Below are 13,517 nucleotides of genomic sequence, written 5' to 3'. Positions count from 1 at the left end.
TATTTGTAATGAATCTTATGCAAATATTTATGTTTTTCTCATAGGGGTTCTCTTGAAGCTTATGTCCAATCAGTACGTGCAAGAGAAGGAAAAGAATTTGCTTCAGTATATCCAGTAATGCTGCAATTGCTCCAAAAAGCTATGGCTGCCGGACAGTAGATGTTTTCTTCCGAATCAAGGGCATGATTTCTCACATTCTTAAAGTATAACATATTAAGTTAAGATAATTGATTATGTTGATTTAATTGAGAACCTCCTAATACCTTAAAATTTCATTAGACAATAGTATTTACTTTTACTTTTGCTTCAGTAATATTGGTTAAGGATATCTTCTGCAGGTGCCTGAAGAAACTACTAATCTTTGCACCATACATCGACTTTCAGCAATGTAAGGATTGATGTGCTAAATTCAAGATTACCATGAACTAAATATGGTAGGAATCCAATTATTAACACTAGTTAGTTGAACTTGACTAAGTAGCTTCTCTGCGGAATTCCACTTTCTGAACTGAAGCAGTAAAGTCACATTTCATTATAAAGAATATAATACATGTAGGTGATGGAATAGAAAAATTAAAACTATTTTAATCGATGGATTTTCATTTTAGTATTGCTTTTCACTTAGTATGGCTGTATGGTAACACAAATTTCATTGTACAATATGACAATAAACACAAACTTGAACCATAATCCAGCTACAGAATAAGATTTAGTACACAATAATTTAAACTGTTTTAAGGGCCTGTCCCACTTTCACGACCTAATTCACGATCTCTGTCGAGTTTGCCCTTGACTCGTACTTGCAGCGAGGTCGTGATGCTAGTCGTAGGTACTCATGGCATCAAGTAGGTTGGGGCGTTTTTCCAACATGATGAAAAATGTCCACGAGTAAAAAAGATTGTGAATTAGGTCGTGAAAGTGGGTCAGGCCCTTTAGCTAGTTGTGAGGATAGTGTGTTTTACAATGCTTGGATTAAAAACAAAGCAGACCAATTCTGTATGGGTGACATAATCTACTAAATTGAACATAGAATTATTAAAGAATGTCATTTCTGTACATTATTTATTTCATATTATCTGTTTACTGAGAAAGAAATTTAGGACCATTAATGTTTTTATTATAAGTGCTTTTTGTCTCAATTTCTGATGAAAGTAGTATAGTACAAGATTGTTATTCAGTTCAGAGAAGCAGTGTATACAAGATTCCAACCCCCATCACAACATATTAAAAGTATGGCTAAAGAAAATACAAAGTACTTGCTCCAATCACTAAAATTAAGCCCTAGGCTTATGTAAGAAGTTTTATAGGGCAAAATGTCCCATTTGACATCAAATGTGAGTGTTGCACCAGGGAAAGAAGTGGAAGAGGGGTTAGTTTAAATGTTATTACTCGAAATGGTGGAGGGAAATTGAATGATGCTGTGATATACTCATTTCTGTCCCTATGTTGTTGATCAGCATGCTGGTTTTTGTTTGTATTAGTTGGTGATTTTTTTTATCCCCTAACCTAACTAATGAGCATTTTAATCTAAATGTATACAATCAACCCTGCAAGGAGAAAAAAGAGTAATTGATACATGGTAAGATGTGTCAGGTAGCAAAGGTAATTGATTTTAATAAAGTAATATAAACAAAGACTGTGCAGGATAGCTTTGTACACAATTTTGAACAACTTTTAAAAAAACATCCAGCCATTTAACACTTTACATATTTATTTGAACTTGAATACAATAAAAATTTATTTTTGTGCAAGAGTTCCTGTGGGATAACAGCCTGCATAAAGACATAAATTTACTTGAGTTAAAGCAGTTGCATATAAATGTTGATCTGTGACTATGAATATCAACACTGAGTGGCATTAATGCCAGTCCATGAAAATGACTCAATGAAACATTTTCACATTCCCATTTTTCATAATGCAACACTAAAGTGCAATAGTTTTTTAGCACAATGGCAAAATTCTGGCCCAAGTGCTTGTTGTGCCCAAATTTATGAATACAAGCCTTGAGTTTTATGGCAACTTTAGTTGGCTAAAACACCACAAAATAAATTTGGGAGCATCCCTGCTACATATACTAATTCCCCCACCGTTTGCAAATAAAGTTAATTGAATTAAAATTGTGCAATATAATAAGTGATACAAATCATGATACAACAGCAGTTATACAGAATTTAAACTTTACCCATTTACATTTGCAAAAATAAACATCTTTATATACCAACTTTCCTCCCTTACCTTAGCACCACAGGATTTGTTTAGTACAAAGTTTTCAAGCCTAAGAGCTATATTTACCTGAAATAACCTTTGACTGAACTTTGGAAGAACGAGGAATTATGGCCATTTACAATACGCAATTAGGAAAGTCAAAAAGATTAAATGCATTGATTTACAACACTATCAGCCATTTATATAAAAAGCAAACTATACTCACTTTATTACAATTCTCTAAATATAGATTTATCAGAAATTCCTCAAATTAAAATATATAGATACACTGAGTCTTTTTGCTCACTTGCATCCAGTTTCCTAAAATTCATTCCAAATGGTGAAAGTCAAGGATAAAGTAGGTTCTAAAGGTGCTGGTTACTGCTGCTGCGAACCCTGTTATAAAAATAAGAACAAAATTAATACCATAATACTAATTATTTTCAAGATGAGTTGGTATCTGTACATGAAGAGTTATACAAGCTATACATTGATCTTAGTAAGGGTTTTGATAAGGTCCCTCATAGTAAGCTGATCTAGAAGATTTAAGATGTACAGGTTTTAAAATGACTTGGTTATATGGATTCAGAACTGGCTTATTCATAGAAGACAGAGGGTTGTGCCCCAAGGGAGATATTCTGGCTGGAGGTCTATGACCAGTGGAGTTCTGCAGGGATCTGTGCTGAGACCTCTGCTGTTTGTGATATATATAAATGACCCAGAGGTAAATGCAGATGGACTGGTTAGTATGATTGCTGACAACACCAAAATTGGAGTTGCAGACGGTGAGGAAGTCTGTCATAAGATACTGCAGAAATAGGCAGAAAAATAGCAGATGGCGTTTAACCCGAGCAAATGAGAGATGTTGTGCTTTAGGAGGTTGAATGCAAGGGGAAAGTATACAGTTAATGGCAAGACCCTTAACAGCATTGATGTGCAGGGGAATCTTGCAGTCTAAGTTCATAGCTCACTGAAGGTGGCAACGCAAGTAGATAGGGTGGTAAAGAAGGTGAATGATAAGTGCCTTCAATGCTTGGGTCATTGAATATATAAGAGAGGCGACAAGTTTACCAACAATGTTAACTCCACTGCCTTCATATTGTTAATGTATATAATAAACAGCAGTGGACCCAGCACCAACCTCTGCGGCATTCGATTGGTTACAAGTTTCCAAACAGAAAAACAACCTCTACAATTACTCATTGACACATTTTGCATCTAATTGGTTAGCTCACCTTGGATTCCATGCAATCTAGCCTACGATGCAGAACCTTGTCAAATGTCCTGCGAAACTTCAAATAGACACCATTCACTGCTCTACCCTCAACAATCCCCTTGGCGACCTCTTGACAAACCTCAGATTTGGGAGACATGATTTCCCCACACAAATGCTATGCTGACTATCTCTAATCAGTCTGTGCATATCCAATCTCTTAAATTTGAAGACATCATTCCCAAGCCCACCAATGTTTAAATGTACAATTAACTGCCCACATTTTGCCATTCTAGACTGGTTTACTTATGAACTTAGGAAAGTCTTGAAGCTTGTCAAAATGAATCATCTACACCCGAATCATCCCCAGCAGTACAAACAATGCAAAATCACACAGGGGTACCCTTTAAAAATCTACAAAATGACAACAAAAAATCCCTAATTATTTCTGTACTTTAACTAAGAAGCCTTCACTGAGGCACACCTTATAAGTTTATGTCATATGAGGAGAATCAAGGGGCTGTCCCACTTGGTCGACCTAATGGCGAGTTTAGGAGAGTTTGGAAAAAATGTCATGTTGAAGACCTACTTTGACTATGTTGAAAACTCGCTTCAACTAGCTACAACTAACTTCGGGAAAATTGGACACCGAATAGTGGAGTGAAGACGACCTCCTTCGACTATCCTCGATTACCTACGACTAACATGCCAACCTACTACGATTAAACCTATGAATAAAAAAAGTATCGATTTTTTCCATGGCGACCTTTTTTTACTCGCGGGCATTTTTCAACATGCTGAAAAATACGCCGCAACCTAGATGAGGCCTCGAGTACACGGGGACCACTCTCGAGCATGAAAGAGAGTTACAAACTCCTACAACCTCGTGTCGACCATCCTGTGAGTATGAGTCAAAGGCAAACTCGCCAGAACTCGCAGATTAGGTCGCCCAAGTGGAACAGCCCCTTTAGGCTGTTCGGCCATCGAGTCTACTCCACCATTCAGTCATAGCTGATCGATCTTTCCCCCTCAACCCCATTCACCTGCCTACTCCCCATCACCCTTGACACCCTTACTAATCAAGAATCTGTCAATCTGCGCCTTAAAATACCCAATCACTTGGCCTCCACTGTGGCAATGATTTCCACAGATTCACCACCCTGACTAATGACACCTTTCCCCTTGTATCATCGCCGATCTTCAGCTATTAATGGTTATTATTTAAGTATTTAAAACAAAAGGATAAAGAAGTTCAAGAACACAAGTTGTTTTAAGTACTCACAGAGTTGCTTCGCTTCCTTTTCCAGCAGTCTGGATTAAGGCGTTTTTGTTCCTCTGCCAGAGCCTTGGCTTCCAATGTATAAATTCTCCTCTCTTCATTTTTCATCGTTTTCCACTTATCACCTAAAATTACACTGATGGCCCTACAATATATACACACACATAAGTGCCTCATTAGACCAAGATCAAACATTTGTCTGATTACACACAATCTGCTAAATTCAATCACCACAAAATTACATTTATATTTTTCATGAAACGGTTTGATTCATGACACAACTGCTGTATATGCAGCATAGTAATCCCAGCATTAAAACAATTATGTTGAATGAGAAGTACATTCTGAATCTATCAATTGTTGCCCTTGGAACACATTTTGCAGTCCTGTATATAATTCTGTTCTAAATTTTATTGTTCAATGAAGTCTAATCATAACCATATCATACTGAGCAAGTAAACTGGGTCAAGTATTCAAAATCCTTTTTTAGTAATTGATGTCATTCTAATAGAATGATATTGAACGCTGTGAAAGACCTGCCTGTGGATCAAACCGATGCACCCTGGTAGGAGGAGATTGTTGGGGAATTATACTAACATAAGACTTCACACAAAAATCTTTGGAAAAGTACAGTCAATCACAATTTTTTTTTAACCAGACAGCACAGTAGGATTTGTCTCAACTACAACATTGATTGCTCTATCGCATTATGGAAAAACACAGCACCCTGATCTTCAACATACTGTCTTTCCCAAATCCCTGCCTTCTCTCCATACCCCCTTGTGGCTAGAGGGATCAGGGAGTATGGAGAGTATGCAGGTACAGGATACTGAGTTGGATGATCAGCCATGATCATATTGAATGGCGGTGCTGGCTCGAAGGGCCGAATGGCCTACTCCTGCACCTATTTTCTATGTGTGTGTAATTGCATATGCTTTGCATCACTAAGATTGCCCAATTCCACCTACCAATTATTTCAATAATGTCGGCACCATCATCTCTACTTCCTAAACCTTCATTTTGCTGCTGTCATCTCCAAAATTCAATTATTTCAATAATAAAATCCAGAACAACTTATCTAAACTAAAGCCCAAGTAAATCAGTGATTAAAAAAGAGCATCAAATCAAGAAAAGTATTAAATAACTACACTACAAACTTAATGACAATTGTGTTTTCAAAAAAATATATATATACAACAAAATTTTCATTTTTATCGCAGGTGCTAATAAAACCAAAATAGTTTGATAATTGATACTCAAACTGATTGTCAAGTATTAAACAGGAGAATATATTTGCTGCTTACCCAGACATGGCGCCGACAGACGAGAAGCACAAGCAAAGAAGTCGAAGCCAAAGAACGGAATGGAAACCAGGCCGAAACGCCAATAAACCAAAAGAGTCCGAAGACGAAACGTCTACTAACCGAAAGGCTGGGACGCCTAAATGCAAACTAACCGAAAAGGGCGGGACGTCTAAATCCCAAGGAACCGAAATGCTGCGTCACCTAAAAGCAAACTTACCGAATGGCCGCTCTGTCGAAACGCCACCTACCCGAAAGGCGGCGTTGGCTACAGGCCAAAGGACTGACTGCCGCTCAACAGAAAAGTCCAATAACGGACTTGACGTTGCCGGGGGGCGGGACTTGCCAGCGAAGGCATGAACATTGTCCCAAACCTCCACTCCACCCGACCCGCAGCCCTCGGAGGGTGGCCGTGGGAGAGTGGGGGCTGTCCCAAACGATGCACACCTTCGGCCGCTTTTAACTTGGCGCTTGGGTTCAGATTGCCCAGTCACCTATGACTTGTGTGGAAAATGAACCCCACGCTCCCGTCTCCCCCTTCTCTCCCCTCTCTCCTCCTCTCTCTCCCCTCTTCTCGCCCCTCTTCTCTCTTCCCCTCTTCTCTCTCCACCCGCGGGAGCGTCCCAGTCACTGACCGTGGTCGGAGGGAGGGAGAAATCACCCTGGTGTGGAGGTTGAGGTCCGATGGCGGTGCATCGCGGTCAGTGACTGGGACGCTCCTGTGGGTGGAGACGGAGGAGAGAAGGGGGAGAGAGAAGGGAGAGATAAGTGGGGAGAGGGGAGAGAGGAGGGGGAGAGAGAAGGGAGGGAGAGAGGAAGGGAAGAGAGAGGAGAAGAGGGAAGAGTAGAGAGAGATGAGGGGAGAGAGAAGAAGGGAGAGGAGGGAGAGAGAAAAGGGGAGATAGAAGATGGGAGAGAAGAGGGGAGAGAGGGGGGAGACGGGAGCGTGGGTTCATTTTCCCACACAAGCCATAGGTGACTGGGCAATCTGAACCCAAGCACCAAGTTGAAAGCGGCCAAAGGTGTGCATCGCTCGGGACAGCCCCCACTCTCCCACGGCCACACTCGCGGGCTGCGGGTCGGGTGGAGCGGAGGTTTGGGACAATGTTCATGCCTTCACAGTGATGTGATGGACGCGGGGGTCTGGACCAATCACTGACAAGTCCCGCCCCCTGTATCGTCAAGTCTGTTATTGGACTTTTCTGTTGAGCGGCAGTCGGTCCCTTGGCCTGTAGGCGACGCCGCCTTTCGGGTAGGTGGCGTTTCGACAGAGCGGCCATTCGGTAAGTTTGCTTTTAGGCGACGCAGCATTTCGGTTCCTTGGGTTTTAGGCGTCCCGCCCTTTCTGTTAGTTTGCATTTAGGCGTCCCAGCCTTTCGGTTAGTAGACGTTTCGTCTTCGGAATCTTTCGGTTTATTGTCGTTTCAACCTCATTTCCATTCCGTTCTTTGGCTTCGACTTCTTTGCTTCAGCTTTTCGTCCGTCGGCGCCACGTATTTTCTGACCTTGCACAAGGCACTCTTACATTTTATGGGAGCTATTTTCTTAAAGCTATAAACTATATAGCAACATAACTTAAATGTGACTTACACAACTTCAGGTATAACAAATAAATATTTTTTAGTTATTCATGTCGAACACAAAACAACTGACAATCGTTTCAACCCTATCTTCATTCCTATTATGTCCCATAGAACCCTAAGCACAAATCTTCCAGAAGATATATCAATTGTTTGCTCAGTAGAAACAGCCATTTATTTTCCTAGTTATTGTTCAATTACAATATTAGGGTTCTTTAATACCACAGCCATCTTATTCTTATAACTATAAAACTTGTGATCTTGGATATGTGTGTGTGTATTTATTTGTTTGTGTGCGATCATATCCACTCAAAGAAACGACGCGCCAACGGTGACATTTTTACATATTCTGGTAGAAATTTATCCCGTGAAATCAAAAATCGCCTTATCTGAAAATTGAATGCATTATTTCTCGAGTTAGTAATCAAACTATTCACAAATCTGAAGAAACTTGGAAAAATTAACTGTTTATTCCCTGATGACGTCACAATGGATCTGCCTGCCTGTGTCTGCTCGAGCTGCAAGTGACATCAGCCCCCCCTCCTCCCCCCGTTATTCAACAGTCGGCCCGTCGACTGTAGACCTAAGATCTGAGCTGAAGACTGATGCGAGTGAAGAACGAGCAAGTAGGGCCCAGAGCTAGAACTCTCGGGTCAGTCTAGTCTCGGGTCGGAACCATCTCGGGTCCTTTTCCCCCCTCCTCTCCCCGCTTCTCTCCTCCCCCCCCCCCCCCCCCCCCCCCCGCTTGCTGCCATCTTACTTGCGCTGCGATTGTCATCCTCGCGCTGCGAGTGACATCATCCCCCCCACAGCAATATGTGATGTAGTGAAAGGCTCTCTTGTGACCTCTGGTGGTGGAATCTTTGTTTAAATAGATTGTTATGATGGGTATGCAATGCAGAACTCGCATGTCTAATGTCAGAGTTGAGAAGTCCGATAATTGCTTAGTTCAGATTTTTCATCGTTTTATTTGTTTGCATTCTCAAGCATTCTTGGCAGTAAACACCGAAGGATTAAGGGCCAGCTTGATGCCTGTTGGGCAAATCAATTAGCGCGGTACAGAAATAAAAATGGTCTCCCACTTAGTTAAAGTCACAAAATATTTGCATCATTTTGACCTGAAGCTGTTTGTAACATCACTACCCTCTTTAACATTCAAGGGACATAGGAGTGGAATTATAATAGGTGAAATGTGCTTTCATTAGAACCTGGTATTTCACTGCGCCAAAAACAAGATAAAAACACTGATCAGAACTGTAAATCTTGCCTTTTGCTTCCCGGCACTGCATAAGCTGATGAGCAGGTCTAGGTCCCCCCCCACTTTTAACACTAAACCAGCTGAATTCCATGCATTTACCATGTTTGACTTTCATCTTGTGAAGTGGTGAATATTTCTTAAATCCAAGCTAAATTAGATAAATTGCAATATTATCGATTGTTTTTTTTATCACAGAACATTAGCAATTGAGAATTAATGATTGCAGTTTTCACAACATTCACTACAAATACGGTGATATAATTATGGAAGTATTTTGCTTTTATCGTGGAGTTAGTCCCAAAGGATTATGTGCCATCTGGAAATATAGCCGGTAGAGTACAAATTCAGAATAGGAACAGTGGCTCCCACTAACCAGGTGAGTCAGCCTGATTCAGTGTTCTGCATTCTACACATAAGATGCAAATCCAATCCCAAGTGATGATAACTATTTGCTTTGTATTGTTTTCTAAATTTGGGTAAACGTAGACCACACAGCATCTCACAATTCTGACCAACCAAGTCAAACTTATGTTAATAGATTAATGATGGGAGGTCCAAATATATAAGAATTTGGTGACATAATAGACTGCATATGCTTGAATCTTGAGAAAAACACAATGTGCTGGAGAAACTAAGCAGGTCAGGGAGCATGTGTGGAATGAATGGACAGATGACATTTCAGGATGGGACACAATGATTTGCTGTTAAATAAGAATCTGGCACAAGTTGCAGGGCTTTAAATAATAGGTCATTATTATAATACAGATAAATCAGTTGTTTTATATGATAAAATGATGCTCCACTATTCGGAGCTTAATATTTTTCAAAGTGTCAGGTAACAACTTCATGTACTGCCAAAGGATGTTTGTTTTGGATAAAAATCACTCCAAGACACAGAAATGGGGATACAGGTGCACAACCTTTTATCCGAAATTCCAAATAACGAAAAGCTCCGAATAGCGGACATTTTTTCGGTCCTTGAAGAAAGGTCCTTGAAGACGTTCACCGAGGGCGGCCCGCAGAGGTGACAGCGGAACCTCCGGTCGGTCCTCGAAGAAAGGGGAACTAAATCCCCATTCATAAAAGAGAAGGTGAGGGTATATTGCGCGGGAGGGTTAATAATTGACAATCTGCTGCTGCCTGCCCGCTGAGTTAAAAAGTTCCCACGGTAGACTCACGATACACAGTGTATCGTGTGTCTTGCGTGGGAACTTTTTAACGCAGCGGACAGGCAACAGCAGATTGTCGCTCCCTTTAGTTTCACCCCACCTACACCACTTTGCTTCCCGGCCATGTGTGTGACCCCTTCCCTCCCATCTCCAGCTCCCCGCCCATTGCACCGGCGCGGTGGCTTTGCACTGTCTTCACGTCGGCGATGCCAGCAGGTCAGTGCCAGTCACCGGAGACGTCAGGACCAACGGGACACTGACTGCAAGCACGGAGATCCTAGAGACTCTAGCCCAGCCCCGTTCCAGCTCCAGAGGAACCCGGGTTGCAGATGAGGGGGCGCAGCTCGGGCTGTGGGTGAACTGCCACTTGTCGCTGTAGCGGCCCATCGGGGAGCGGGTTCCTGTTGGTCCTGACGTCTCCGGCCACCCCCCTGGACAGGAGCTGAGACTGGGAACTGTACCGCCCTTGCCCCCTCCCTCTGCAACTGCAAATAACCCCACTCTCCTGCAAGGGTGGTACAGTTCCCAGTCTCAGCTCCTGTACAGGGAAGTGGCCGGAGACGTCAGGACCACCAGAAGCCGCTCCCCGATGGGCCGCTACGGCGACAAGTGGCAGTCCGCCCACAGCCCGAGCTGCGCCCCCTCATCGGGACACCGACCCCCAGGCCCACTGCAAGCATGGAGATCCCAGATCAGTAACTCCAGCCCAGCCCCGCTCCAACTCCAGAGGAATACGCTCCCCGTAGGGGCAGAAGCTGATGGTGTGCAAGGTATGTCTTGTCCTTGGGGTGGCGCAGCTCAGGCTGTGGGCGAACTGCCACTTGTCGCCGTAGCGGCCCATTGGGGAGCGGATTCCTCTGGAGTTGGAGGGGGGTATTGTGCTGTTTGATCGCCCCCTGCTATCCCAGGGACAGGGACACAGTGGCTTTTGAGAATGGTGGGCAATCACTTCCAAAGTTCTGACCACACAGTCAGTACACCTCTCCTACACTTGTCTCCCGCACTAAGATCATCTCGCAGAGAATGATCCCAGCCTAACTCTCCCTATTCTCTCCTATTCTGCAAAAAAAAAACTACATTGAAGACTCAAACTCGCGATCGAGTAACTGCCGGGATCGAGGCGTAAACTCGCGACCTTGCGGATATGAGCCGAGCACTCTACCACTGAGGCAGCCGTTAAAATCTACGCTAAAAGTCTTCCATTCCGAAAGCCGAAAAATTCCGAATTACGAAAAGTGTCTGGTCCCAAGGCTTTCGGATAAAAGGTTGTGCACCTGTAATTCGTTATCAACTTAAAAAACGGACTTTTGATTAAAAACATTTGGCAAATTGCCTTGTCACATATCTTTATCGCTAAATGCAAAATATGTAATTCCATTTGACTACTGAAAATAAATTATCGATAAAAGAGCAAAACAATATTTAGAAACAATGACGGTTCACCAGACTGATTCCTGGGATGTCAGGACTGTCTTATGAAGAAAGACTGGATAGACTTGGTTTCTACTCTCTAGAATTTAGAAGATTGAGAGGGGATCTTATAGAAACTTACAAAATTCTTAAGGGGTCGGACAGGCTAGATGCAGGAAGATTGTTCCCGATGTTAGGGAAGTCCAGGACAAGGGGTCACAGCATAAGGATAAAGGGGAAATCCTTTAAAACTGAGATGAGAAGAACTTTTTTCACACAGAGAGTGGTGAATCTCTGGAATTCTCTGCCACAGAGGGTAGTTGAGGCCAGTTCATTGGCTATATTTGAGGGAGTTAGATGTGGCCCTTGTGGCTAAGGGGATCAGGGGGTATGGAGAGAAGGCAGGTACGGGATACTGAGTTGAATGATCAGCCATGATCATATTGAATGGCGGTGCAGGCTCGAAGGGCCGAATGGCCTACTCCTGCACCTAATTTCTATGTTTCTATGAACTGCAAATGTTGGATACACAAACGGACACAAAGCACTGGAATAATTCAGTGGGTCAGGCAGCATCTCTGGAGAACATGAAGAGGTGAGGTTTCAGGTCAGGTCCCTTCTTTAGACCTGATATTGTATCAGTACCCTATCAACAATGCTGCAGTACTTTAATAACCCTGTGTATACCTCCAATAATTTAAAAAACTTCTATCAGGTCATCCCCTCAGTCTTATATTTCTGGATATAATTGCTGGCGCCCTGGCAAAGATACTTGTATCATCATTGGCAAAATACCAGCTGACTGGAGGGTGGTGAATGTTGTGCCTATAAAGGCTGCAAGGAAAAAACAGGGAATTACAGGTAGGTGAACCTAACACTGGTGGTGGGAAAGTTACTGGAAAGGATTCTAAGAAACAGGATCTACTTGCATTTGGAAAGACAAGGACTGAATTTGAATAGTCAGCATAGCTTTGTAAGTGGAACATGAGGTGCTGTTCAAATGTTGTGCTCATCATTCACTTGGATAGCCTCAACCCAACAATACGAATAATTGAATTCTCCAATTTCAAGTAATCTCCGGAACCCCTTCACTCACCAACCTCCCACCAGTGTGCACACATTTCTCCCAACAACTCCATCACCCTGTTCCACTCACCACCTCATGCCAATTTCCACCTCCTCCCTTTTCCATGTCCTCCGTTTCCATTTTATTCCCCCCTTCTTTCCCTTTCCACAAATATCCCCCCTCCCCCATCTTTACATTTTATTAAATTTCTTCCTTCCTTATCTCAGAATCTTTAGACTTTAGTCTCTTTATCGTCTTGTTTTTACCTCTAGCTTTGTCATTATTTCCACCCATCTGCCAATTATCACCCTGACCTGTATCCATCCACCTATCACTTGCCAGTCTTTGACCCAATATTGTGTTTTTAGCTTTAACTAAAATATACAATACTGATAGTGGTAGGAGATTTCCGAGGGAAATCTGTGCATAATAAGGTGAAAGAGGCAGAGAAGGATGAGTAGTTAGTTTAAAACAAAAGGCAATCTGGAGTTTCATAAATAGCAGCAATGAGCACAAGTCGAAGGAAGTCATGAAGAACTTGTCAGCCCCAACAGGAGTACTGTGTCTAGCTCTGGGCTTCGCACTTTAGGTAAAATGTGAAGGCCTTGGTGGGGATGCAGAAGATATTTATTACATTGATTCCAAGTGATGAAGGACCTTAGTTACATAAATAGACTGAAAAGGCTAGGAAAAGTTTGAGGGAAAGGAGAGAATTATTTAAGATCATGAACAGTCTAACTACAGTAAATAAAAACTATTCCCAAAGTTGTAACTTTTATGTGCAGCACTTCAGAACAAGGATAAAACAGAAGCATTCTATATTCTGAAAAAGAAAATCACAGGTGTCGCTTTAATGCCAAAACTTTAACATTGAATATCAACGGAACTGAATAAGAGAATGGACAAGGCCAGAAGCTGGCATATCTTCACGTGATCATCACTGAATCTGAATAGCACTCTGCAGATTACTAGATCTTAAAATAGTCAAATACTTTGGCCACAGTTGATTCACAAGTATATTACTAAATGACTTCTG

General features: G+C 42.1%; 2 protein-coding genes across 2 annotated transcripts in view; one reads left to right on the top strand and one right to left on the bottom strand.

Annotated features, from left to right (window-relative positions):
- cog5 (component of oligomeric golgi complex 5) overlaps positions 1-912 on the top strand; it is a 105,343-nt gene extending 104,431 nt beyond the window's left edge. Inside the window, exon 22 of the mRNA XM_055652993.1 lies at positions 45-912. Within this exon, the coding sequence (XP_055508968.1) occupies positions 45-159 (115 nt within the window). The 3' untranslated portion in view covers positions 160-912. The remainder of the gene's footprint in view (positions 1-44) is intronic.
- A 781-nt stretch (positions 913-1,693) lies between these two features.
- The window catches only part of hbp1 (HMG-box transcription factor 1), a 41,692-nt gene continuing 29,868 nt past the window's right edge, over positions 1,694-13,517 (bottom strand). Inside the window, exons 10-11 of the mRNA XM_055652994.1 lie at positions 4,701-4,842; positions 1,694-2,601 (exon numbers count right to left, since the gene is read on the bottom strand). Of these exons, the coding sequence (XP_055508969.1) occupies positions 2,584-2,601; positions 4,701-4,842 (160 nt within the window). The 3' untranslated portion in view covers positions 1,694-2,583. The remainder of the gene's footprint in view (positions 2,602-4,700; positions 4,843-13,517) is intronic.

The sequence above is a fragment of the Leucoraja erinacea genome, chromosome 22 (assembly GCF_028641065.1).
Source record: "Leucoraja erinacea ecotype New England chromosome 22, Leri_hhj_1, whole genome shotgun sequence".
NCBI lineage: Eukaryota > Metazoa > Chordata > Chondrichthyes > Rajiformes > Rajidae > Leucoraja > Leucoraja erinaceus.
Note: the sequence above shows the minus strand (reverse complement) of the source record. Positions and strands in the feature narration are given on the sequence as shown.